This window comes from Panthera uncia (assembly GCF_023721935.1).
Source record: "Panthera uncia isolate 11264 chromosome C1 unlocalized genomic scaffold, Puncia_PCG_1.0 HiC_scaffold_3, whole genome shotgun sequence".
Taxonomy (NCBI): Eukaryota; Metazoa; Chordata; class Mammalia; order Carnivora; family Felidae; genus Panthera; species Panthera uncia.
This window is the reverse complement of record NW_026057584.1, coordinates 74,129,231-74,154,685: the sequence shown is the minus strand read 5'-3', so window position 1 is coordinate 74,154,685 and position 25,455 is coordinate 74,129,231. Positions and strand designations below refer to the sequence as shown.

Genomic DNA, 25,455 nt, shown 5'->3' with positions numbered 1-25,455 from the left:
CGCTTATATTTTATCTATCTGACCTAGCCCATTTTAAACAGACAAACTTTGAACCTGCAAATAAATAAGTTTTATTTTAATTACTAAACAAACGTTTTACTTGCCTTCGATTAGGTATGCCATTATTTATGCCCTAATTAGTGTCAGAGCAATTTTGTGTCTGTGTATGTAATGATATGTCTAGTGCCTCAAGCGTTTCTTCTGCATTGTGTATCTTAAGAACATAAGTCACTATGTATAAACCCACAAAGAAAGTGTTAAGCAACAAAGCTAACCATTGTCAAAAACTCTCATGTTCATACCAACTCAAAGACATCTTATTCCTTGGAAAAAAATCAATGGAAGTTATCCACATATGTTAAAGAATCATTTCAAAAAAATACTTTTTCTATAAATAAATACATTTTGTATAAGTAAGCCAAATGTACATAATGTAATTTAGATACACTTGGCATCCTAAAAACACTTGGGAGAGTATTCACGAAATCATTCACTAAATGCTATAATATTCTGTCACTGTATCATAATATTTTATATGCAAAATATGCCCTTCCTAAAGTGGGCCTAAAAACACTCATTTCTGAGACGTTTATCTGGAATATAAATGTGTTAATGCACTATGGGGTAAAAACACTTGAGTGCGTAAGGATTTTTCCTAGGTCCCAGAAATGTATCTAAAGATAAATCTTTCTTTCCTTTTAATGACATATTCACAGTAGTTAGCATCTAAATATTAAAGTGTTCATAATTTTTTTTTTTTCAAATCCTCATTTCATGACATGTTACCCGTTGTGCAATTGGAAACAAACTGGGATACTGGCTCTGACATACAAGAGAAGCAAGACAGTATTGGCCAAGAGAAAGAAAGATGGCCTTAGTCAAGCTTGTGAGACCACTTTAAGCATTATCATTTTACAAATCTGTAAACAGACAAATACTTCCTAAGAAGATAACAAAAGTTAACTGCCTCAAAAATCAATCTAATTCACAAAGTCGACATTATAAACACGGCCCAAGTCATGTCATGGCTGATAGCAACGTTCTTGTACCTGAAGAAAATTCATATGGTGTGCAATGATGTAGTGAATGTGAAAGGATGTAGAGAACTCATTCACATAGTCTCACTGCATAATTCTGAACTTCCTTAACATGGCCCCTCCACTCTCGGATTTATCCTATGCCTTCAAAAGATAGAAAGGAACCACAAACAGGACAGAAAGAAAAACAAAACTGCATAATCACTTCAGGAAGTTTTGTGGTCAAAATCCAGAGCTCAAGGGGTACCTGGGAGACTTAGTCAGTAGAGTATCAGACTCTTGATCTCAAGGTCATGAGTTCAAGCCCCACATTGGAGGGTGGAGCCTCGTTGTAAAATAAATGAATAAATACACAAACAAATAAATAAAAACAGAGCTGAAAATAATGTAAGGATTAAATTGAACAAAATGTTTACTATGCAAATTGAAGGGTTTGAACTAAGTTTCCACACTGAAGCCATGACAAGACTAAAAAGAAAAAAAGAAATGATTAATTTTTAAAAAACCCTCAATACCACTTACAAACAAATTCCTAGTTATTGAATAAATTAGAATAATAAAAATACCTTGCCATTAAACAGCTTTAGAAATCAAGGTATAAGCACTGTAAACAAAATCACCTAAAAGTCAACACTTCTTTAAATGATCAGAAGAATTAAAAATGTTTAAAATAAGCTAGTCATAAAGCTAAAAACAAAAATCAACCCCCCATCATTCACATTGGTATTTTTAAATGCACAATTAGTTATATCAGAGATGTTCTTGTTAGAAACGTTTATAGTTAGTTTTAGAAGAAAAAGTCAATGATAGCAACTTCGTTTATTTCTTTTGTGCAAAGATAAGGTCATTTTCCCACTAAATCATTAACACAATAACAAAAGTAAAACAGTTTAGCAATTACAAATGTTTGCTCACAGCATAGTCTATCTACCTGTATAATACCTTCTCGTTGCTTTTTAAGGCAAAATGATTAAATTAAATCTCTGGGCTGAAGAATGTGCTAAAATAAAAACGCAAATTATAACCATTTACAAAATGAAAAAAAAAATCTACTGAAATCTTACAGCACCCTCTTCACTTAATAAAACTGTCTAGTAAATACAGTTCATTGACTTTTATTAGGGCAATGCATTTTTTAAAACATCACTTTTTCTCCTTTTTTTCATTGAAATATAGTTGACTAACAGTGTTATATTAGTTTCATTACATTTTTTTTTCTTTTTTTAACATTGTTTTTAATAAATAATAATAATGAAGAAAAACACTGAGAATCCCCTGCAGCTAAGGAAGAAGTTTCCGTACAGACACTTTGCAAATCATCTTGAAACTAAAATTATGCGGCAAGTTTTGGTGTACAATACACCTGTTAGAAATTTTAAGATATTTCAGATAGAACCAATTGGCTGTCATCGACACCAGCTATCATGTGCTAGCTACAAACAACAGCATTCCCCCCCCCAAAAGTGAAACAAACATGGGTCGTTTTTCTTTTCTTTCTTTCAATTAGCACAATAAATCCCCTAGAGTTCAGATATCAACGCTGACTACATAGCTTAGGGGAAAATACCTGTGTGCTCCCCCAATCCGAGACCTCACTGCGAGAAGCTTAAATTATACATATGGTAAGTATCAGTTCAAATAAAGGCAGACGGTAAGTCAGTATTAGCGTGGGATCGTACATAGGATCCTACCCAGAAATAATTACACGCAGGCTTCTGCAGCACGCGCTTCCAGGAAGCCTGCGTACGTTGGCTTCTCAGCAGCCTGACAGCAGGCAGTTTCAAAGTGCATGGGGAGTGGAGAGCTCACGTTAATGAGATTCTCCTGCATCTCTCTACCTCGCATGCTACATCTTCTAGCACAGGAAAATCACTCTTTCCCTAAGAGAGAGAGAGAGAAAGCGGGAGATTCCGATGAGCCTTGAGTTCTCTTCCTTCTTTTTTTTTTTTTCCTCTTTGTCATTAATGTTTTTAAATCCGTTTATATCTCTCATTGACACTGGAAGGAATCTGTTCCTTTGCTTGGCTTCCAGAGGAGCTAGGGGACGCTTTGTAAAATCCTTTCCCTCACTTCCACGCTTATTATAATTTCAAGTGGCCACTTCATTCCATCCGTTCTTTTCCCTTCCAAGCTGAGCCAAGTTTCAGAGGGGCCTGCCGGAAAAAAATACTACGGAAAGACAAATGAGAACACTTCTTACTTCTTTTATCAATGTGATACTGGGCTGAGGTCCATCAACATCACCTCCATTACGAGAACAGTTCCATGAGAGGAATATTTTGTTAAAAGAAAACATTAAGATCCTCTTACATAGACCAAGGTAAGATTACTCTACTATAGAATACACGGTCAAGATCAAGGTAGATCGACTGCTAAGAAGACCCATGAAAGCAGGGGTGGTCCTATCTTTAGGACAGCTTCATTTAAGATTCGCTCTGACCTTTATTTGAATGTGTCATCTTTAATTTAAACTACATATAAAGTTCCTTACATTCTAAATTGAAGTAAACTATTGGTTTTTCTTCCTTTTCCTCTTTCGCATCTTAAAGTTTTCCACTAGTGAAAAGCAGCCTTTTTTTCCTTTGCATTAATAAAAGCGGTACAGTTGACAAATTCCTCAAAATTGCTTCCATTATTTTACACATAACATCACTGAGAATTGTTTTCCTGATAATCTACCAAATTCCTCTTTACTTATTTTCTTCCTCTTACCCCAAAGTTATTGCCATCTTGGAGCAATCTAAACAATTCATCTTCTACCTTGGTATTTACACTCTTCAAATAATCATACATGGTTTTCTTGTCTCTCCTCCCCTGTACTGCTTGTCTTGTGTGGGTAAGCAATACATAATTGGTTCTTTTAATCTTTCCTCGTAAGTCAATTGCACCAGCCCCTTAATCATTTTTGTTGTGGTTCTCTGAAATCTGTCCAATTTGTCAACATCCCTCTGGTGCTGGGAAGTTCAGGACTGCATGCAGGATTCCAGCACGGCCTTATCAATGCTTTCTGCAGAAAAGGATTAGCATCTCTCTCATTCTGATGGTGAGAAGTCCCTGGGCAGGCAGCTTAAAAAGCCTATAAGCTTTTCTGCTCCAATTGTACATGGAATACCGTGACCTGATTTTAAGCGTCAGCATTTTACAAATATTTCTCTTGCACTCAAACTCTGTATTTCAAATTTGTAGTGCTGAGGCATGTACTGGATATATTTGCTTTCATCGTTTTCAGTTCAGAAGTGCTTTATTTTCTCCGCGCGTGCCTGATCTCTCTTTATGCCACTGTATTTCTCCAGTCTCACCAAGTTCTCCATTCACTACCATTTGTGAGGGTCATTAATACGACGTTTGTCCATTGTAAGGATTGATAACAACGAGGTTAAATAAAAAACCTTATCACCGCACCCCCACTGTATCACTCCACACGAGTTGGCTTATTGTCAGATAACAGCTTGTTGTATTTATGGTCTTCCCATTTTTAGCACATTGTGACAGTTCTCTTGTTAATCTGAATGAGATTTCACATAAGATTTTGTGAAACTGTATCACAGGTTTCATGTTCCTTTTAGTTACCAGGTTTATAATTTGATCAGAGGGTTGTTAGGTTTGACTGCTGCGATTCAGTCTTCAGTTTAGGAAGTTACCGTTATTAGCCAGAGGAAAAAACCAAAATGAGTAGGCTATTCAGAAGACTGGGAGATTGATTTCTCTAAGTGAAAGCCATAGGGACATAGACTTTTAAAAATAATAAGCGCTCATTGCAAAATCATATACATTTAATAATGTGCCTAGTTTCCATATTTATGGTCCTGTTTCACTAAGTTATCATCAAAATTTATGAATATGTCTACATAATGCAAGTATTTGTATTCTAGCTACAGAGAGAAAAAAAAGCTTATTTACAGCTTCTGTTTATAGCACCTTGCCTTTTCTATATCATCCATTGCAACTTGCAGTCTAATGAATGATGCATTTCTCACCCACACCAACTTTCCTCTAATCATCAAATTCCATAACTATTTTATATTATTCTACATGGGAATGCTTATTTTGAATACATGTTAAGGGAAATTAACTCAAGAAAAGACAAGCCCTTGATTTTCTTTTTCTTGCTTTTCAGTTAAGTACATACAAGAAATGTAATGAATGAATCAACAGTACACATTTTGATGAAAGCAATGTTCAGCATACAAAACACTGCACATTCAAGCAAAGCCTTGCATTTTTTTCCTAACTCATAACCTAGGAAATGAGATTCGCAGTCTTGTTAGTGTCAGACTATAATCATTCCCACGCCTCTACAAATTAAAATAATATATATATATTTTTTTAAAAAACAGCACTCCACCTTCAACATTAAACTTTTCTGGTGCTTTGTGTTTTATGAATGAAATTTTGCTCAGGAAGAGCCTCAAAGGGATGCAAACGTCCTAAGGCTTTGTTAGTCAAGAAGAAAAACTGGGAAGCTACAAGTCAGGAGTGCATGCAGGTTGGCGTCTTGATACATTTGAATTGCAAGATGCAACATTAAATACTTCCGCTAGCTGAAAGTAAACTTATGGTATTCTCACAAACCCCAGGCCTCAATTGCCTTGTGTGTCACGGAGGTGATGTGTTAGTCCCCAGGGAAAGAGGACAAAAGAAAAGTGCACATAAAACTTCCACTCCAGAGGAATAGCAGCCCTGACATCCCCAGACAGAGAAAGTTGCCCCTTTGTCCTTCCTCCTGGAGGTATGGTGCTGTCCTAGCATGTGACAACAGGTGGAGATTAAAAGCAGGAGAAATATCTGGGACAAAAAATGTCAAAGCCTTGGAGTCAGTGGCCGTCTTAAAGAGAATAACATTTAAAGGGAAGCCACATTACTATCAACATCAGTTTTAAAGAGGAAAAAAGTAATCAGCAACTTACTGGTTCTGAATTACAAAACTCTCGGCCAAATCTAACCTCATGAAGCTGAACAGACATTAGGACAGACTTTGTGTAACACTCATGTTTATCACACAGGGTGAAAATGGGGCAGCCAAAGCTTTTCAGTCAAGGTTGTTGCCTTTTCCGATAGTCAAAAAACAAATGGTAGATCTTTCAGTAACACGTTACTAATAAACTTGGAAAAAAAAAAAAAAAAAACCGCCTCACCAAAGATTAGCGGAATCTTTTGAACTCATTTACCTGGTTCTATCTGGAGAACTAACACAGAATAGGGTATGAATGGAAGACGACCACACTATCAAACCTCTATTTCATTCAGAGAAGACTGTTGAAAGTTCTGTTCTATATGTATTTAGGTATGTGTTTTCTTATAATATACTTACCTCAAGGCCACCTAGATTTCTCAGTTCAACGGGCAATTCCCTCTATGGACACTTCCAGAAGTAAATGAATAGAGGACAATTCTAAATGCTACTCAGACTGATTTCAAACCCTCTATTCATTACACCAGATTCTGGTACACAAATTCCTTGGCTTCTGAGAGCATAATCATTCCACAGAATTGCTTTTCCTGACTTGTTAATCCAGGACTATAGCAAATGTAAGATGTCTGACATGTGTCAAATGAATTTTTTCTTTAAAAAGTAAAAATCAAATTATCTCTTCTATACAGAGCCCTCTTTTTATGGGCCTCGCATGGAAAGCAGTAATAGCCTAATTCATTAAAACGTTATTTGCATAAATAGCAACAAACCATATATCCAATAAGCAGGCGTATAGACCCCAAATATAAACACCAAAAGCTGGATTTTAGCAAGGAAACACGCACTGTTGGGGGAAAAATGCAAGACAGAGCAGTGCACCATACATAAAATGTCAAACATGTCAAAACACTCATGAATACCAACATCTCCCACCACACCAAGACCAATTTTAAAGGTTATTTAGGGCTAACACATCTGCAAGTGCAGATTTTACAGCAGCGGACTTTATTTTTCTCAGATATATTAAAAATAAGTCACTGATGTGTCAAATGTTTCTGATGTTGTTTCCATACATGTGGCCCAGGCCCATTCTGCCCAACACTGCCGAGAGCAGGGCAATTACACACAACACAGATTCTTAGCATCGAAGAGATTCGTTACGGATTTTTGGAAGCTTGGTTTTTAGCTGTATCAATTCAATATGCAGGGGGGATAATTAAGCAAAAGATCAAGAAAACAAATGTAGCTATCTTCATTCCTCCAAAAGAAAAACCCCTGTTAGGGTCTCCATAATTCAACTTTTCAGAACTTTCATTTCAGAAAGGCACTTTCAGAACATGTCACAAGGCTTCCTTGTCCCTAAGTCACTGATTGTGAATGATTTCCGGATAGCTACAGACAAGTTTTATAAAACAAGAAGCAGAACATACTTATCCTATTCCCAGCCCTCAGACAAGTGAAGCTTACATTAAATGTCAAAGACGAATAAAATCTATTGTATAAGCAAATAGCTGACCTAAATCCACCATATTTTGTTTGTCAACTGTGTATATTCCAATAAATTTTAGAATATAATAAGACTATTTTTGCAACCCTTTGACCATGCCAAGTTGATGCAGAGATTCTTCTGAAGAAATACTACTCTCTGCTTCGCACTCTCAGTAAAATACCATTTGGTAGCCTGAGAGCAGCTTTAAGAAAATGTTAATAACAGTTAAACACTGTAGACCACGAAGACAGAAATAATAGAAGAAAGTAAATGGCTCATACACAGCCAGTTTTTACAAAGTGGTCTGCTCAGGGCTGCGACTAAAGTAAAGTTACTGATGTGCAGTTTGGTTTTCCTGATAGGAAATCTGGAAGCTGGCTAAAGATCAAACGATTAATATAAAGAAGTTCAAACAGCTTGGGGAGGAAAAACATTTTTTTACTACCTCTAATAGGACTCTCGCCGTGACGTAAACACATGCAAAAATCATTCCCAAGCTTTCCTTTTCTTGGACAGCAAAGCAAGCAATTCAAAACTCCTTCACGCACTAATTATGAAAAGCAATCAAAATAACCCCATCTAAGAGAAGAGATTATTTTCTCTTAAGAGAGAAGAGCAATATACCATCATCACTACCCCATTATGATTTTATGTCAATGCTTCCCTCTAGAATCTGAACACACCTGAAAGAGCATCTTCAGACTCTCAGCGGAACCCCATCATCAGTTTCAGCAGATACTGTGGGGAAAAGGTACAGTCCTTCTGGGCCAGGTATCACAAACCCAAGGCAGTTGGAATCGCATGTCTTGGATCTGAGTTTAAATCCCAGCTATCCCATGGACTGACAGACCAAGGTATTTAACAGTACCTTTGAGCCTCATCTCCTCATGTGTAAAATGGAATTAATAATGGGAATGACACAGGTTGGAGCTGAGAGGATTACAGGAGATGAGATCCAACCTTGCCACATAGGGTAGGTAGGAAGATTGCGATGGAGGAGGAAACTCAGAACCCATGGAACGTGGCTTCATCTGCCAGCTGGCTCTGCTTTTCCCATTTGCCTGAATCTTGGAAGGAGTCCACATCCCCCTGCTTGAAGACTGCAGCAACCCTTAGGAAACAGGCCTAAGGGTTTCCAATCCCTTCGGCTAGAATGGAATGACAGGAGAGGGACCTTTCCTTGCCAATGGTCTTGTTCCTTTCAATTCCTCTGTGACAAAACCTGAAACTTCTGTGTGGTCCTCAGTAGTCCAACGCTTCCCACACCTAAAGCCACCCTCTCTCTACCTAATCCTTTTACTATGCCTTCCACATCCAATTTTCATCTCGTCCCCTGCATCTTTTCTGTGTCCTTTTTATTAGCTCTCCTTTCTCTTCTTTTTTTTTAAATTTTTTTGAATGTTTTATTTATTTTTGAGACAGAGAGAGACAGAGCATGAGCAGGGGAGGGGCAGAGAGAGAGGGAGATACAGAATCCGAAGTAGGCTCCTGGCTCTGAGCTGTCAGCACAGAGCCTGAGGCGGGGTTCGAATTCATGAACCGTGAGATCATGACCTGAGCCGAAGTCGGACATTTAACTGACTGACACTTAACCGACTGAGCCACCCAGGTGCCCCTCTCCTTTGTCTCTTCTGTTTTCTTCAAGCTCCTCCACATTACTGTTGGTGCCCAGAATCCTGTATTTCTAGGGCATTTTAGTTCTCTCCTTCCCATCTCTGTTCACCTTCAACTCTGGCACTCTGATTCAATAGCTTCTCAGGTTTCCCTCTCCTCTTCCATCCCCTCAGTCCCCACTCAGCTCATTCACACTATGGTTCATTCCCTTCCTCCACCCCTATCTCCATTTCCTTCAAAAGCTTCTGCTTTTTTCTTTGTATTGGGCAATAGCACACAAATGAGACAGTCTGGCATGTAGTCAGTAGACAATGTGACCATCACTCCCCTCCCCTCTCTTGACCTTCCCTGATGACCTTCACTGTTCACTCTCTTCCCTGGTGCTGGGTTGCTGGGGGGGGGGGTTGCTTGGCCCTTGGCCCTTACTCATGATGCCTAGTAGGGCTCCAAGCACACAACACGCCAGGGGATAAAGAGATGTGGTACCCCACTGGACTTAGAGAGGGGCAGTGAGGAGATAGGGGACAGAGAGACAGAGAGAGAGTGCTAATCACATAACATCGCCACATTGCTGAGGTTTCCTCAGCAGCACCTCTCAGGCATGCCCTCTCCTCCACTTCCGTCACCGTCTGGTCCATCACCAGTGGCTCTCAAACTTTTTAACTAACACCCACACTCACAAATATAGTTGATACTGTAGCCCCAGAGAAGTTTCAGCAGACAATACTTAAAACTTTTCATGCTTTGGCTACTCTTGTGTAAAGCACTTACGATTTCTATTCTGCTATTCTTCTGTTTCTTCGAAAGAAAATTCTGATCACAGCCCATTACACTGGTTTTACAAACCGTAAGTGGGTTGGGACCCTCACTTTGAAAAACACTGGCCTACTTGCAGCCTACTGGTCAAGAGTCCTCTCTCTCTCTGTCTTCCTCTGTCCCCCTTTCGAAAGTTCAATTGAATTTGAGATGGTCAACACAGTCCTCTCCCTCAAGCTTCCAGACGCAGAAAATCTTAGCAAGTTCAGTCCCTCTGAAAGTCCCTCTAGCACCCGATGGAGTCCTCATACGTGCAGCAGCCCTTTGAGCACCTTCTACTACCCAGGGAAGTTTCTAACAGAAACCTGGGCTCTGTATCTGTTAAGACAGGTGGCACGTGTCCTGGAAATCCCAGTTTCTCTAAACACAAGTTTAGATAGAAACATAAAGAAATAGGAGTCAGAGAGATCAACTGGGGTAAACGCGGAGGAAAGCGTAGAAGCCAATCTCTCCAAGCATCCCGGTCCCTGTTCGGCGCTCGGTCCAGTGCCGCCGAGCTAAGCTACGAAGAGGGCAGCCAGCCACCCGCAGTCGGTGTCTTCCAGGGAAGAAGGAGCGCTCCCGGCGGCAGGCAGACAGGCGGACTGGCTGCCCCGCGATCCCTCAGGGCGCAGCACTGGAGTGGCCACCTGACGAGTCGCTTGCTCCGGATCCCCGCCCTAGGGCTCAGAATTCGCGCAGCGAGAGGATCGGAAAGCGGGACCAGGCTGTGCGCCGTCCCTCCTCGGAGCTTGGGAGTTGAGGGCACACGTGCAGGGCACGCGTGTGGCAAGGAGGTGTGGGCCCCTCTCTGGGCTCGGCCAGCGGTTTGGACGCGCGCTGGCGCCTCTGCCCCACCCTTTTGTGCTCCCCCACCCTTTTGTGCTCCCCCACAAGTGGGGGAAAAAAAAAACCGGTTCCCCCCGCGTAATGTGGATGGATGCCCCGGGAGACCCAACTCTGACCACGGACGGGTGGGTGCAGGGGAAGCCGGGGGCGCGCTCGGCCGCACGCGCTCGCGCCCTGACGCACCGAACCTCGCCACGCTGCTACTGGAACCTGTTGCGGCCTCCCGCCCTGGGGGGACAGGCCTGGGAACAGCTGGGGAAGCAGCAAGGAGCAGCTGGGGAGGGCAGGGCGGGAAAAGGAGGAAACAGAGAGTTAACCCTGGCGAGTTTGTCCTGATGGTTCCCAGGCTCCCACGGCAAAGTGGTGCAACCTGCCAGAGTCCGACTCTAAGTCTCCAAAACGCAGTGGGCAGCAGGAGCGCTTGCTTCTGCACTCTCACGCTCGGCGGAACCACGAACGGGCACGTCCTCTTCAGCAATCCCGGGGCCTCAAAATCGCACCGCGCTTCTAGGGGGCCTAGTGACAAAGCGTGGAGCGGGGAGTACGAGGCTGGAGCCTGACTCTCAGGAGTCCTCCCGCCGCTGTCAGTTGGGCCCGGAGCGCACTTCGCGACTGGGAACCAGGGGTGCCGCTCTCCTCCTGACGCCCCCAGGGTGGGGTGGAGGCTCACCCACAGCTCCAGGAGGCGCCCTCCGACCCAAGCGGGACTTGCCTTAAGGAAACGCAAGATTCAAGTGGGAGCAAAGTCCTTGCGGGCCCCAGCGGTCGTTTCCAGTCGTGCTCAGGAAACATACCGAGGGAAGATGGCTTTAAATAACAGGCTCGCTGTTCTAAATGGTTATGCGTGGTGCCCAATTAGGGATTTCTTGTAAAATTTAAAAGTAAAAATGAAAAGCGGATATTCGTGTTTCCTTTATTATGAAAAAGAATGACTAAAAATGATGACCTTGTTTGGAATTCTTAGTTCTCTTTACCAGTAAAGTCAGCCAATATCGACGGACACCCCCACACCCTATCCTCCCCCCCACCCACCCACCCCCAGCCAATACAGCTGTACGAAAGGTGATCGCTCCGGTTCGAGTTCTGTCACATGCACGGGTCTAAGCAGAGCCACCGCCAAAGACTGTTGGACCCGCTGCGCTCCTTTCAGTAGTTGCTGAGACCTGTGGGACAGAACGGTTGGCTGGGAGTTGGTTGGGACCCCCTCAACCCACCCCTCCGCTGTGGGACTCTGAAACTGAGTCAAGTCCCTGCGCCTGGGGCGCACAGGAATCGGATTGCTGAGAAATTCCTGGGCGCGCCCACGAAGCGACAGTTCCTGGTCCCGAATAGAGGTGACAGGTGGAGGGTGGGGGGACCCTTAAGAAGATGTCTTAGAGACAGATACTCGGTCCCAAGACCTCTGTTCAGCCATCAAAATAATACCGAAGAAAAGTTTTTAAATCCGCGGGCCTAGACACCCTCTTCCCGCCCCCGCCCCATGGGTCTTGATAGAACCTGTCTCCATTTCCGAGTTGGCTGCGAGGCACACAGGGCTTCCAGACCCGCGCCTGTCTCACCGAGAGAGGCGAGGCCGGCGGGGAAGACCCCCAGTCTTGACTCTTCGCAGCCACCTCCGCGCTGCCGCGCCGCGGATAAAAAAGGAAACGGACTTGTGCGCGGACTTGGCCGGGAGCTCGCGACGCGAAGATGCGCGGCACGCGCGATGCCCAGAAGTGGTCTGGTGTCGCTGCCCTGTGTGGGGCCTGTCGGGATGGAGAGGTACCGGGAAACTCTGATCAAAACATTACCATGAAATAAAACTTTTCCTCCCAGTCCTGGCCATATCTTGGACGCATTATTCACTGCCGACGCCTAGGTTTAAAATGTAATTAGATAAGTGGATATTCATGTAGACGCACTGACACCGACAAAGCCAAAAGGGTCTCAAGGCAAAGTGAAATGGAATCTTCAAGTGACATTCCGAAGTTGGCAAGAATGTCTGTGTCTCCTCGTCGCGCGCCCATTGCACACTGAGAACCAGTGTCCCTAAAGACTTGCGACGGATATTTTTAGTGGAGGGGGCGCCCAAACTCTCGAGGCACGGAGTCGTGCACCAAAAGGAAATACACAGGATAAGGCCGTTGGGTGCTGCTGTCACTGCGGAGTGCCATCACCCTCCTGGGTCAGGCGTATGTCTCTTGTTCGAATCAGAACCAGAAATGCAAACTTTCCTCTCCTCTCTCTCTTCTCTCTCTCTCTCTCTCTCTCTCTCACACACACACTCAGTCTCTCTCTTCCTCCGACCCCACCCCCCAGCGGAAGATCCAAGCAAGGGCCGCCTGGGTACTTAGGGAGACTTCGCCTGCACAGCGGAGAAGCGTAACCCGCCAAGCAGCGGGCCAGTAGCGAGGCTTACCCGTGCTTTGAATTAAGGGCATCTCTCCATAAAGTCAGGGCGTTGTAAGCAACCACTCAGAGTGAGTCTAGACACCGTGAAGACTTAAAATCAGACCTTTCAGAGTTGAGGGATGGTCATACTCTCAGAACAATGATTATGTATTTTCCAAGCTGGAATGGTACATAATAATTGCAATGCTTCGGAGGACGTGGGGAGGTGGGAGTGATCTCAAACCTTCATTACAAAGTTTTAATCTGTTGCTAAAGAAGTTCCGTGCAACGTCTGGCTTTTGCAATGCAGCGTGTCTGTTGCTCTTCCTGGGTTTTACTCATAGACTAGGGCAGGATACGTCCTCAACGCGCGGGTCTCGGAAGATGCAGGACAGATGCTTGCCACGTTCTTTCCTCCCTACAACCCGGTGCGCAGCCGGCAGTTGGAAATTGACTCGGTAACTGTGAAGCAGAAAAAACACTAGCCACTTTGCAATTTAGAAATTATAGCTGCGTGTACAGCGGTCTTCACGCGGGCAAGGGAGAGAGACATCCCTCCCTCCTTTCACCCCGAATTCTCGGGAGGCGCACTACCTAACACCCCATTGGCTTCGGGTGATGCGCAGCCGCCTCCTTAAGGGAGAACCCTCAAAAGAGTTCGTTTCAGGGTTCAACTCTCGGGGATTCTGAGTCGGAATGTAATTGTCTCGGGGCTGCAGACACCTGGGAGACCGGCGCGCTGACGGCTCTGTAGACTCCTAACATTTCTAAACAGCTTTCTCTTTCTCTCTCTGCTTATTAGTGTGAGGCTTTGGTTGGGCACAAGTTGTGAAAATGAAAGGAAATGGCAAGTCCTATCTTTTCAAGAAAACCAGGAAATAGGACATTTCGCTTAGTATTTAATCCCATTTGTGGTCACCCACTTTTGCCCCTCAGAGTTACCTGCAGAGAAATGCATCTGGTTAAAATAACCTTAAATTGCAACTGAACCTGCCTTTTCTCCACCCCCCCCCGCCCACTCCCAAAACGTGTCTTAAAAAAAAAAAAAAAAAAGTAAGAATAACAACCTGAGAACTCTGGTGGCAATTTACTGTCCTAACTCTGCGTTTTAAAAACAATAACACTGTCTGTAAATTTCAGTGACACGGAAGCCATGTGTAATTCACTAGGTTTAGCGAAGAAGGTGGTCCCCATCTTGCGCTATTAATTCACCGCTGGTCTGAAGCAGAACAGGCAGGACCTCAGCGGCTCCAGGACCAGGTAGTTCAGCGGACCGGACGGAAGCTCAGACCTTGAGCGGCGTCCGCAGCGTTAGTCGCTTCCTTTGCTAAAAGTTGGTGCTGGGTGGATCCTAAGGTCTGTGGTATAACGTGCCTGTAGCAGACCCAGGATCTGACAAATGGATGTTTTATGATTTATCTGAGTAGCCTTAAAGAAGGAAATGTTATGCTAAAAGTTCAAGTTGTACCTCATCACTATCCACTGAAGGAGGAAAACAAAAAGTTTTAAGAAACACCTCTACTGAGTCTGTCCTATGCCAAGACCACTGACCCAAGGCCCAGAGCGCCGGAAATGCTTAGCCTTTCCTCGAAGACCCATTACAACAGTAATAAGTAGAGAAATTGGAAAAACGAGATCATGTACAACACACTTCAAACCCATGTTGACTTCCTGAGTCTTAAAGAGATACTCTCTAAACATTCGGCAAGACAAAAACTTGATAGGACTTCAGACCTTGCAAAAGTTTAAAGGCTATCTAGAGGTCTCCTGAACTTCTCTTCTGAAAGCTGCCCTTACCAGCAAAATTAACAAAAGAGTTGAGATAGTCTCAAGTGATTCTGACAAATGCAGGTTGCCACACTCGAAAATTCTGGTTAAGGAAAAATATTGTACTGAATTTTCTGGATAATTAGTTTAATTCCCCAGGCTCTTTTGCTAAAATAGATCTAGGCTGTCAGTTTGAAACTCAAATGTTCAATAAGGGACCGATCCTAAATCAAGCTCCAACTCTATTGTAGATTGCTGTTCAGTCATCCTTTTTTCCTGACCCAGAAAGAAGACAAAATTCTGTTCATTTACATAGTTTATTGTTGTAAACATTAAAATTGTCTTTCTCAAAGAAAGAATTTATCAGAAAAAAAAATCAGCGTCTCTAACTGTCATACACCATAGAAAAAAAGGCAGTGACTCCATATCATGTGCCATACTGGAAATATACAAAGAAAAATACTACAGAATATGGCATTATTAAAATTCTTACTCAAACATAAAATAATATATTAACTGACAATTTTAGACATTAAAAAAAAACAAAAAAAATTCAAAGTGCTCAGTAATTTCCAGGGAGTTATGTATATTATAAGCACTCTGGAAACAGTCAAAAGCTGCTGCATGCAAGTTTTGTTTAGCTTTAGACAACAAAATAATCAAGATATAAACTTTCTTTTATCAACATCAACAGTACATACAACACTTACAAACAAGGAATGTTGGACGGTGTTACAAACACTATGTGTCCCTTTTGTCAGGATTTTCTGATGTGTAATACTTGTGCCCACCTATTTTACAATTGAGAAAATGTTTAAGCTCAGATAACTACCAATCTTTATAAAATCTAACAGACTACATAGTGTCTGAAATACTATTTATATAATATAGACATTACTGAAATAGCAAGTGCCTATAACATCTTCGACCTAGAATCAACATGCTTGTCCCTTTTGTGTGTAGTTCTTTTTTTCTTTTTTCTTTTTTTTTTGCAAACACACTTATCTTTTAGAATTTGTAATATGTATTCATAAATAGGCACAAAATAATTTAAAAAGCCAAACTGCATTGGGTAAATTTACAAGCCTTTCCCTTCTTCAACTCATGCCACCCACGCAACATTTAGTTTTACTATATATTACAGCTTTCTTTACAGCAGAAAACTTTGAAGTCTTTTAAAGGGCAATACTTGTGGGTCCCCTTACAATGTGTGAGGTGTGTGTGTGTGCATGTGTGTGTGTGTGTGTGTGTGTGTTACATTTGTCTTAATGGCAACAACCAAACATGGCCAAACATTTCCCATCAGACATTAGGAATGTTTCTTCTGAACAATAAACTGATTTTTAAACTGATAATAAAAAGTTTATACCACTGTGTGTGTAGTCCGTGTTCTAAATCCAGGATGCCCCGGAGCCAAAATGCCCTTTCAAGTTCTGCCTGCAGGTTAAGAAATAGCAACAGTTTTTGTTGTTTTTGTTTTGTTTTTTGTTTTTGTTTTTGTTTTCTTTAGGGATCGAGGGGCTGGGGTTTTATGGAGGGGGTGGGGGCCAGCTAGAGCTGAGACAGCTCATGGGGATATCTCTGCCTTGTGACTTGCCCCCTCTGGATACTTTTAGGTTTCTTTCCAGTTCCTTTGAATTGCATGGGAGAAGGTCTTAGAAAGGTAAAGTGTCCAGGAAAAGTTTGTCAATTATTGCTGGCGGTGGTACCAAGTCTTCTAGTTTCAGGTAGAAAATGCGCTGTAGCCCCTGTGTGCAAAGAGTACGAAGTTCTGGGAGCTTCCCCAACAGTTTGGACAAATAGTTGGGGCGGTTCAACCCCCCATTATTGAAAGTCACATGGTCTTTGAGACAATTTACAATCTTGTTTTGCAGTTCTTCCACTCTCTTGGGTTCCTTGAGCCCGTGTCTCTCTGCAGAAAACACAATCAGAAACAAAAGAGGAACACACAAAACAGTTAGCTAGCTGGCAGGACGATGGACGCTCAGGGGCAAGGGAAAATCGCGATAGACTCCTCTGGGCAGTTTCAGAGAAGTGCCCTGCACCTGAGGTACTGACCTGTGACCATAGCCAGGGCAGCAATGCAGGAGAAGGCAGAAATGTCGATGTTCATATTCTGCAAGTTGGAGGAGAATTCAACAATGGAATCAATCCATTCCCCAAAGCCACGAACGCATTGCAACCTGTGCAAGACCACCCCATTGCAAAAGATGAGTTTACCCTCCACTGGGTTGGACCTGCAATTAATACCAAAGAGAGAGAGGGGAGAAAAAGAGAGAGAGAAAAGCTAAACAACTAATTACTTGAAGAGCAATAAATGAGGGATTTAAGAGGCACCTAATTACGGAAGAGTTAATAAAATGTAGACCAGTAGACCTTGAAAGGGTTTAATTTCATAACAATCAAGAACGCCCCCTATCCCACTTCCATTCCATTCACCCAAGGCTTCTGGGCTCATTCCTTCCCTTCTTCTTTTGTCTACTGTCTTTTCCTTCTTCTCTCCCTCTTTCATTTTCCTATTCTGTATTTTTCTCATCCACCCCCCTCCCTTTCATTCCCCTGTCTCTTTCTTTCCCTTCTTGACTCCTCTCTTCCTCCTTTCCCAGCCTCCCCGGATTGCCTCCTCCGTTACCTGTACGCTAATCGCAGCACAAACAGTTCTAAGAAAGCAGACTCGAAAAGCAGGTCTTGGTCGGCTTTGGGCAGGTCAGCGAAGCCCGGGATCTTCTCGGCCCAGCCCCTGATGATCTCCATGGAGCCAGTCAGGAGATCATAGAACTGCTGGATATGCTGGGTGTCATCTCCACTCATCTGATAGTCAGGGTTCGCCTGGAACTGGAATTTCATTTTAAAAAGCACTTAATGAGGTTCTCTAAAATATATAACCCGTGAAATTGCTAACCCCGATTCTAGTAGGGGAGCCAGGTTTTTATAACAATTAAACCTCTCTCTGACCAGTAAGGAAATTAGATGTTCCGGGGCAATTAATTCAATTAGGGATGGTGCTATGAGGTCGCTGCTTTAAATATGTAAATTACCATTTCCATACAGACTAAATACAGTGCCATCCAGCCCTGGGAAACGTTCACTCTTATCTCCACAAAACAATTGACACGTTAGTATTCATGCCAGTCCCAGAGTGGGTCTCGAGCAGAGACGCCCTTTGCAAATCTTAATAAAATTGCAGTGGCTTCTTGGTTTGCCCGACATACTTCCTCCAATTAAAGCCCACACATTTCTCACAGCTGGGGTAAAAAAGGAATCTGACCACTTGATTTCCCACCCCGCTGCCATTCCTTCTACCTCTCTCTTTCCCTTCCCCGACCCCCAAGCAGGCATCCCCCACCCTGACAGTGCCACAGGGGACAAGGATTAAAGCGTCTCTGTGGAAAATTGGGGATCAAAACCAAGTGGGGCGGGGGGAGCGTTTTGTACAGCCTGTGGTTTGGGCATTAGAGGCATGAGTGTGTGAGCATGTGTGTGCGTGCGATGGCAGTAAGAAGGAGGGCTCCCAGAGATGTGATCACTGTGGCCTGTGCTCTCCTCCTTCCTCTGTCCTCCGGTCTACACTCCCAGCAACATGGTTTGTTTGTGGCTCTGTGTGCTGCCGGCTCTGCCCACGGCTGTAAAGCCACAGCCTTGCTGGAGGCTGGGGGCTAGTGATGGGTGTGGGAAGGGGTCCTGCCCGTCTGTCGGTTTGTCCACATGCTACCCCGCCAGCTTCTTACCCTGGAATAGTCCAGGCTGGTCATAGCCGGGTTGGAGTCGACATGGGCCCTGACGAGGGCACTGATCAGACTCACCGGGGGCGAGGGGGGAGAGGGCTCCTGTGGGCTCTTCGGTTTCGAGGGCAAGCGACCTCTCCGGCCTTTTAAACTGTCCGTGCGAACCACTGCAAAGGAACAAACGGGTTAGCGTCGCTCCCCCTAGCGGGACCCAGCTGCCGCCTCGGCCCCTCCCGGGGGAAGGCCGCAGCCCCGGGGCCGGGCCGCCGGGCCGGGCCGCGCAGGGTCCCACTGCTTGTAAAGCCTTTACTGACGAGAAGCATCAAAAATGTGGGGTGGTTTTATGTGTTCTTCCAAATGGGTCGTTGGGTTGAAGGCGAGAAGGGCCTGGCTGCTTTCTGCAGGGCGGGATGGGCAAGCAGGCAGCTGCTGGGTCGTGGAGGCCAGACTCTGATGGGGGTGGGGGGTGGGGGGACCCGGAGACCTTCCCCCCACCCCCCCCCCCCCCCCCCCCCCCCCGGGCGGGGGGGGGGGGGAGGGGGGGGGGGGGGGGGGGGGGGCCTGCCTCGGGGGGGGGGGGGGGGGGGGGGGACCCGGAGACCTTCCCCCACCCCCCACCCACCCCCACCCCCCGCCGCTCTGGGAAGTGGAAAACGGGACTGGGGTGGGCGCAGCACTTTCCCGTGGGCGCAGACCGGGGAGTGGGCTGCTTGTCCCGACCTACCTTCTTTGACCATCCCAACAGCCAGGCACTTCTGAAATCGGCAGTACTGACAGCGATTCCGGCGCCGCTTGTCCACTGGGCAGTTTTTATTTGCTAAACACACGTATTTTGCGTTTTTTTGTACCGTGCGCTGCAAAAGGAGACAATACAGACCGATTTTTTTTTTTTTTTTTTTTTGAAAATCCAGCAACCCAGGGGATCCAGGAAGAATTTCTCAACGGCTGGGATCTACACTCCCTCCCCACAAACAAACACGTATACACCACTCCTTTTTTATTTTTATTTTTTTTTCCTTTTCTTTTTTCTTTCTCTTTCTTTTCGTGTTCCTACCCCAGGGCATTTAACAGGAGAAAATTGATAGCGTTAACATTTGAGCTAACCTCGCCGCTCCTCGCTGTGTTTTATATGCCAAGAGAAGGAGAAGGAGACGCTCAGTAAATACAAATCCGTGGGCATTCATATTATTTACATTCCTTGGAGACCTTCTCTATTTAAAATGATAAGATTATTCAATCAGGATGGCGAAATAAAGAGATCACTTAATTTGACCATAGGGAATTCTGTTCCACTTGGTTAGCTCAGACACGGTTCTCTGTCCTAACCAATTTCAATCTGAACAGAGAAGACAGCTCCTAGCACATGCAAATGACCCTCTTCTAACTCTGGCTCCAGCAACTTCGGGCTGGGGCCTGCCGGGTCTTCTGCGTGCAGAGGATGCGACCCCAGGTCTCCCGGCCTTCTACTTCCCTTTCTCAGGCACCCAGAAGCCTCCGCCACAGTCCGTGGACCTCTGTAGGGCCGCCTCGGCGGACCCGGGAGTTGGGCCAACTAGGTGGGACTGGGTTGCCTGCACCCAGATGCAGCGCGCACTCGGAGGCTCCCAGCACTAGGGGGCCCCTACCTGCCTCCTCCGCCCGGTCCTCGCTCACCTTGAAGAAACCTTTGCAGCCCTCACAGGTGCGCACGCCATAGTGTTGGCAGGCCGCGTTGTCGCCGCACACGGCGCACAGCCCCTCGTTGGAGGGAGAGCCCCGCGACGGCGGCGAGGGCACCTGCGTGTCCAGCAGCTGCGACGCGTGGCCGATCTGCAGGCCTGGGAAGCCCATGGACGCGGGCTTTCGGATGGGGTTGGGCACAGCGAAGGTCTGCCCGTCCACCACGTGGTGGCTGCCCGCCTGCTCCGGGTTCATGGGGACGTGCAGGGGCCCGTCGAAGCGCATCTGGCAGCTAGACACGGGGGTGCCGGGGGGCGACTGCTTAAATGAGAAGAGGGAGAGGCGGGAGACGGGCGTTTTCCTCTGCTCGATCATGTGCGTGGTGGCCACGTAGTTCTGATGGAAGTTGTGGAGGGAGCCTGGGTCATCCCACATGGGGCTGTGCTGCACTTGAAAGCCCGGGGTGGTGGGCGTCGGGGGCGAGGAGGGCTTGTAGTAAACCGACCCGGAGTGCGGCATCATCTCCTCGGACTGAGGGGGCAGGTGGCTGTGTTGCTGGTAGTTGTGCATCTGAATGTCTTCTACCTTAATGGAGGACTGCTGTCCGGACAGGGGCATTTGGTACAAGCAAGGTGGCTTGACGTCGTAGCCTGTGCTGTAGTTGTCCATAAAGGTACTGAAGCTGGGGAGAGAAGTGGTGGCAGTGATTTCAGTGTTGGTGAGGTCCATGCTAAACTTGACAAACTCTGGAGTTAAGAAATCGGAGCTGTATTCTCCCGAAGAGTGGTAACTGTAGCTCTGAGAAGCGGGGCTGGCTCCTTGAGGCGAGGACCCATACTGCGCCTGAACACAAGGCATGGCTGGAAATGAAACAGGGTAATATACACTCAGCCTGGTCAACTGAACACTTTTCCCGGGGCTCGGGTACACCTGGAGCTACACCGGCAGCTCGTGGCGGTCAGAGAGCACGTAGGGACGCGAAAGGAAGGGCGGAGAGCGCGAATGCTGCGAAGCAAAACAGTGCAGGGCATGGAAAGGCTGGTCCAAGGGAGACCCAGAGCTAGAAAGCTATTGAGGGTCTCCATTCCCGGATATCTCAACCGCCTCCCCCCTCACCCCCTCACCCGGCCAGTCCCGCTCAAATGAGCCTTTCCTCTGAAGCTCGGGTTCAGCAGGCTCATTCTAGAAATGAGGGTGAATTGCACAATGAGAATGTTGTTCCCCAAGATGATGGGCCAGGAAAACCTTAAGTGACAGAGTTTGCTGAGGAAGATCGTATCGCCCTGTTTCTTGATGGTCAGGGAACTCGGAGGAGGGAAAGAAAAAAAATCAAAGTTGCACTAACCTTCAGCCGAATTACAGGCGTTTTCGAGGAAATTAAAGGTGGACAGTGTCGTAATTCAGTGAAGGACAAGGTTTCCAAGATTTTTAGAAAAGCAATGGGGAGTCCAGCCTGTCGGATCTCCTCCCTGAAACACAGACACAAGAAGCTTCAGGGTGACTTTCCCGACAGATTCATCTGGGCATCAGTAGAGTCACCAGGCAAGTCCTTCTATACCTTCCTTGGTTGTTTCATTGGAAATTAATGTGTAGCCTTTACCAAACTTAGGAGTTAAGATGAATGTGTAAAAGAGATGGCTGTAAACAACAGGAAATGCCAACCCACTGCACTGTGTAAGTCCTTGCAGAGAGAGGGTTCTGAAGGAGAAAAGGTACTTCATGTACTTATTTAATACTTATGATGTAATAAATTAGGCCCTTTGCTAAGATGCAGGGGGGGTAGAGATGGAGGTGGGAGGGTAGTGTCATTTCCATTTTTGTTTAATTCAGACTCAAATAAGAAGAAACTAGAGTTTAATAAAATGCAGCACTGGAAACTTCTATCAAGTGTTTTCTGTAACCCCTGTGGTTACAGAATGCTAGCAAGGCCTGGGCAGCCCTGAAGGCGATCTGAATGGAAGCGTCTGGATTTTGACACAACACTGGGGTTGAGGATACAGGTGAATTGGCATTCACTTTCCCCAGGAAATTTGCCTTTCAACATCTTTAGTGGCCAAGGGGTGGGAGGCAGAGACCCTACTTTTCCAGGAGCATCTTAGGTCAACTGCAGAGGGAGGGAAACACTGCTTATCTGGTGTTGGCACCGAGGTTAGAAGCATTTCCCAACATAGGAAGCCAAACACCTTCCCTATACAGCCTTCCACAATCTGCCTACTTGCCGGAACAAGGCATTCTTGTGTCCCAGTAATTTTCAGATGTTGCCACTTGGAAGGCATTCTAGAGCACAGTCCTATTACTAATGAAAAAGAAAGCCAAATATATCCATTCCTTCTGTTCTCCTTCCCCCACCCCCATAATCTTGCTTCATGGGGAGGAAGGTTAATCAGAAAAAGTAGAAAGGAAAGCGGCCCATGATAGCCACAGCCCTTAAGAGATATGCCTGTGCTGGATATTAACCTCCTGGTAACTTCGCAGTTTCATAACTGTACTCTTTACTCTCTATCTCTCTGTCTCTCTGTCTCTCTCTCTGACGCACTCACAAACACAAGCACGGCATGTGTCAAAACCAGAAATTTCAAGCAACTTAGTAATAGGACACTGTACCAACAGCAACACCACCCCTTATTCAATAATACCCAGGAAACCCTGGCAATCCGGCCAGCCTCGGAGACGCAGTTCCCAAGCAACAAATAAACTGAAGAACTTTCTCCCTGTCCCTTTGTGGGCAGTGTCCCAGACCCTCGTATATACAGGACCTGGAGTCTCCCTGCCCAATGGTAACAATCAATTCTGCTCTAAGAGCAAACTTTGGGCATATTTCCCCGGGCAAGTCCACAGCTCCCCCAAACTATGCAGGTCTCTCTTCCACGTCCACCAATGAGGAGCCTGGAAGTCTGCTGGGAGCCAACTCCCCCCTAGTGCCAAAGCTGGAGTTCGGGCAAATGACCGCTGTGGCTGCACGCACCTATTCCCCATCCTCCCGCCCCGCTCGCGCTCCGAACCTCTGGCGCCCACTTCCAGAAAACCTGTCCCACACATGTGGAAAGAAGAGACTTGCAAAAGAAGAGAGAAGGATAAGGGAACTCGAGCTGCACGGGCTGCGTCTACTCACTTAGGAGTTCTCCGCGTATTTCTTCATTCATTCAACTCGGCCGAAGTGTAGTTCCCTCTGGGAGTCCGGGTGGCAGGGTCGGGGAGGGGTGGGCGAGAGGGGCGAAGGTAGCCTGGTGGCCGAGAGCGGGGAGGGCGCAGGAGAAGGCGGCCTCCTGGGCAGGCGAGCGGGACCGCGGAGCCTAGCGCGAGCCGCCGGGCGGACTGGCCCTGGCCGCCAATGTGCCTTTGTTTATGTGGCTCGCGCTGCCGCTGCCAACATGCACCTAAAGTCTCCGCGCGTCAGCGCGCGTCAGCGGCCCGCCGCCCAATCGCCGCGCCGCCGCGCTCCCCGGACTCCTGGCCGGCTCTCGCTTTGGTATATTTCCGACCTGACGTCACGAGTAGGGCCGATTTTAAGGTGGGAACCGTTCTGGGTTCACCTTGGTCGCCAGCCTGGGGTTTTTTTTTTTTTTTTTTTTTTTTTTTTTTTTTCTCTCCCTTTTTTTTTTCCCCTTTTTTTTTTTTTTTTTTTTTTTCCGAAAGAGGTGTGACCTCTCCACTCAGGTCCGCGCAGCCCGCAGCACCGCGACATCTCACCTCACCTTCCCCCCCACCTCCCAAACCCCCAGGCCACCGCTGCAGCCCGGCGGCTCACTTGTGGGGGAGGGTGCAACAAAAGCCCGGGCGGCAGGGAACGCTGGCGAGGGCCAGGTAGCCAGCACCTGGACTAGCAAGGGGTGGGGTGTATCTGGCAGTGTCCTAACCTCACGCACTCACAACTGTCACCTTCATTAGCGGAAGCGCGTACAGACGTCCCACAACCCGAGACGGTCAAAGGGCTCAGGCAGTTAGGGTGGGATTTCCCTAGTCCGATGCATATCCTTTTTCTCCTTTTTCCTGTCCATGGCCTCCTCCTTTGGCGTTGGCATTCTCTGTCTCTGTCTCCCCTCCCCTCCTACACACACACACACACACACACACACACACACACACACACAGTCCAAGGTGGAAGGTACTGGGTAGGGCCTGTTCTCTGTGTTCCCTTCTTTCCTTGCAGTGCCCACGTGCAAGGGAGGATGTGGTGCGTGGAAAGGGGAAGAGAGGGGAGCAGGTAGACAGCATCCCAGCCCTTCAGGGATCCCCAAAGTCAGAATGAGGCGTCGCCCACTTTCCTTTCGCAGACAATGCAGCCGAGCAGCGGGCAACAGGTGCGCCTGCGGCGGAAAGGGGCTCTAACCTCACCTTTCGCCAACTCTAATACTTTCGACACTCCTGGGTGCCCACCAACTTGTACCCCAGTAGGAGTTGTAGAGACACAAATCAACTCTCCTCTGAAGCACAAGGGCTCTCGAAACCTCAATCTGAGAGCCAAAAGGGAGAGGCAAAACATTGGGAGAGGGAGGGGTATCTCCGCGAGCGTAAAGTTGTGCGTCTAGCCCTCCCAGGAGAGGGACTCGGAGCACCGTGGCAGCTCGCCGCACCCCCGCGGCTGCCCGAGTCCCCGCCGACTCCACTTTGCAAGCCAATCCGCCCGCCAGGCTGAGGGCGCAAGGCGCTTTCTAGCAAAGGAAACGCCACCTCTCCCGGGATCGAGCCCCCTTCCCTGTTCCTCGGGCCCGAGCAGGGCGGGCCTCTGCGGACTTCACCCAAGGGGCTGGACGAGGCTGGGACGTGGGGAGGGAGGCTTCCGAGGTATCCCCCTCTCTGCCCGCGAAGAGTTCCAACCGCCCCTCCTCCCTTGGCAGGGCTCGCTTCCAGGCTGCGGGAGCCCCCTGGCAACTTTCCCCCGACCCCCATCCTGGCGTTCCCTGGTAGGGCAAAAAGCGCCGCGGAACCAGGCGCGTTCCGGAGCCGCTCAGCTCTAATCTGCACCCTAGCCTTTGCCCGCTCCCCAGCGGCTGGAGAGGCGTAGCCATCAGGTGTCCTGCGGCTGCCCCGGGAAGCCTCGGGCTCCTCTGCGCCGCAGCCTCGGCAAAACCTGCGTGGCCACCTTAAGTTTCCCCCAGATGTTTCGACTGCCGCTGCCGCCGCCGCCGCCGCCGCCGCCGCCGCCGCCGCGGCTCAGCGGTGCCCCAGCGGGCCGGAGCACAAATAAAACCAGGAAGTGTGTTTGAGTGAGTGAGTGTGTGTGTGTGTGTGTGTGTG

The 25,455-nt window shown here is 46.8% G+C and overlaps 1 protein-coding gene across 3 annotated transcripts; it reads right to left on the bottom strand.

Annotated features, from left to right (window-relative positions):
* Positions 1-15,131: 15,131 nt before the first annotated feature.
* Positions 15,132-25,199, bottom strand: NR4A2 (nuclear receptor subfamily 4 group A member 2). Of its 3 annotated transcripts, none has more exons than XM_049615626.1 (8): positions 23,330-25,199; positions 21,563-21,686; positions 20,212-21,077; positions 19,283-19,412; positions 18,562-18,725; positions 17,466-17,668; positions 16,892-17,070; positions 15,132-16,745 (listed from the first exon to the last, which is right to left on the bottom strand). In XM_049615626.1, the coding sequence occupies exons 3-8, from the start codon at positions 21,073-21,075 to the stop codon at positions 16,489-16,491; spliced, it is 1,797 nt and encodes a 598-aa protein (XP_049471583.1). In that variant the 5' UTR covers positions 21,076-21,077; positions 21,563-21,686; positions 23,330-25,199; the 3' UTR covers positions 15,132-16,488. The 3 variants fall into 3 exon arrangements, 2 of the variants coding, with proteins under 2 accessions (XP_049471583.1, XP_049471584.1); XR_007454381.1 differs by having other exon boundaries at positions 16,725-16,745; positions 16,892-16,949; XM_049615627.1 differs by lacking the exon at positions 23,330-25,199 and having other exon boundaries at positions 21,563-22,663.
* Positions 25,200-25,455: the final 256 nt, after the last annotated feature.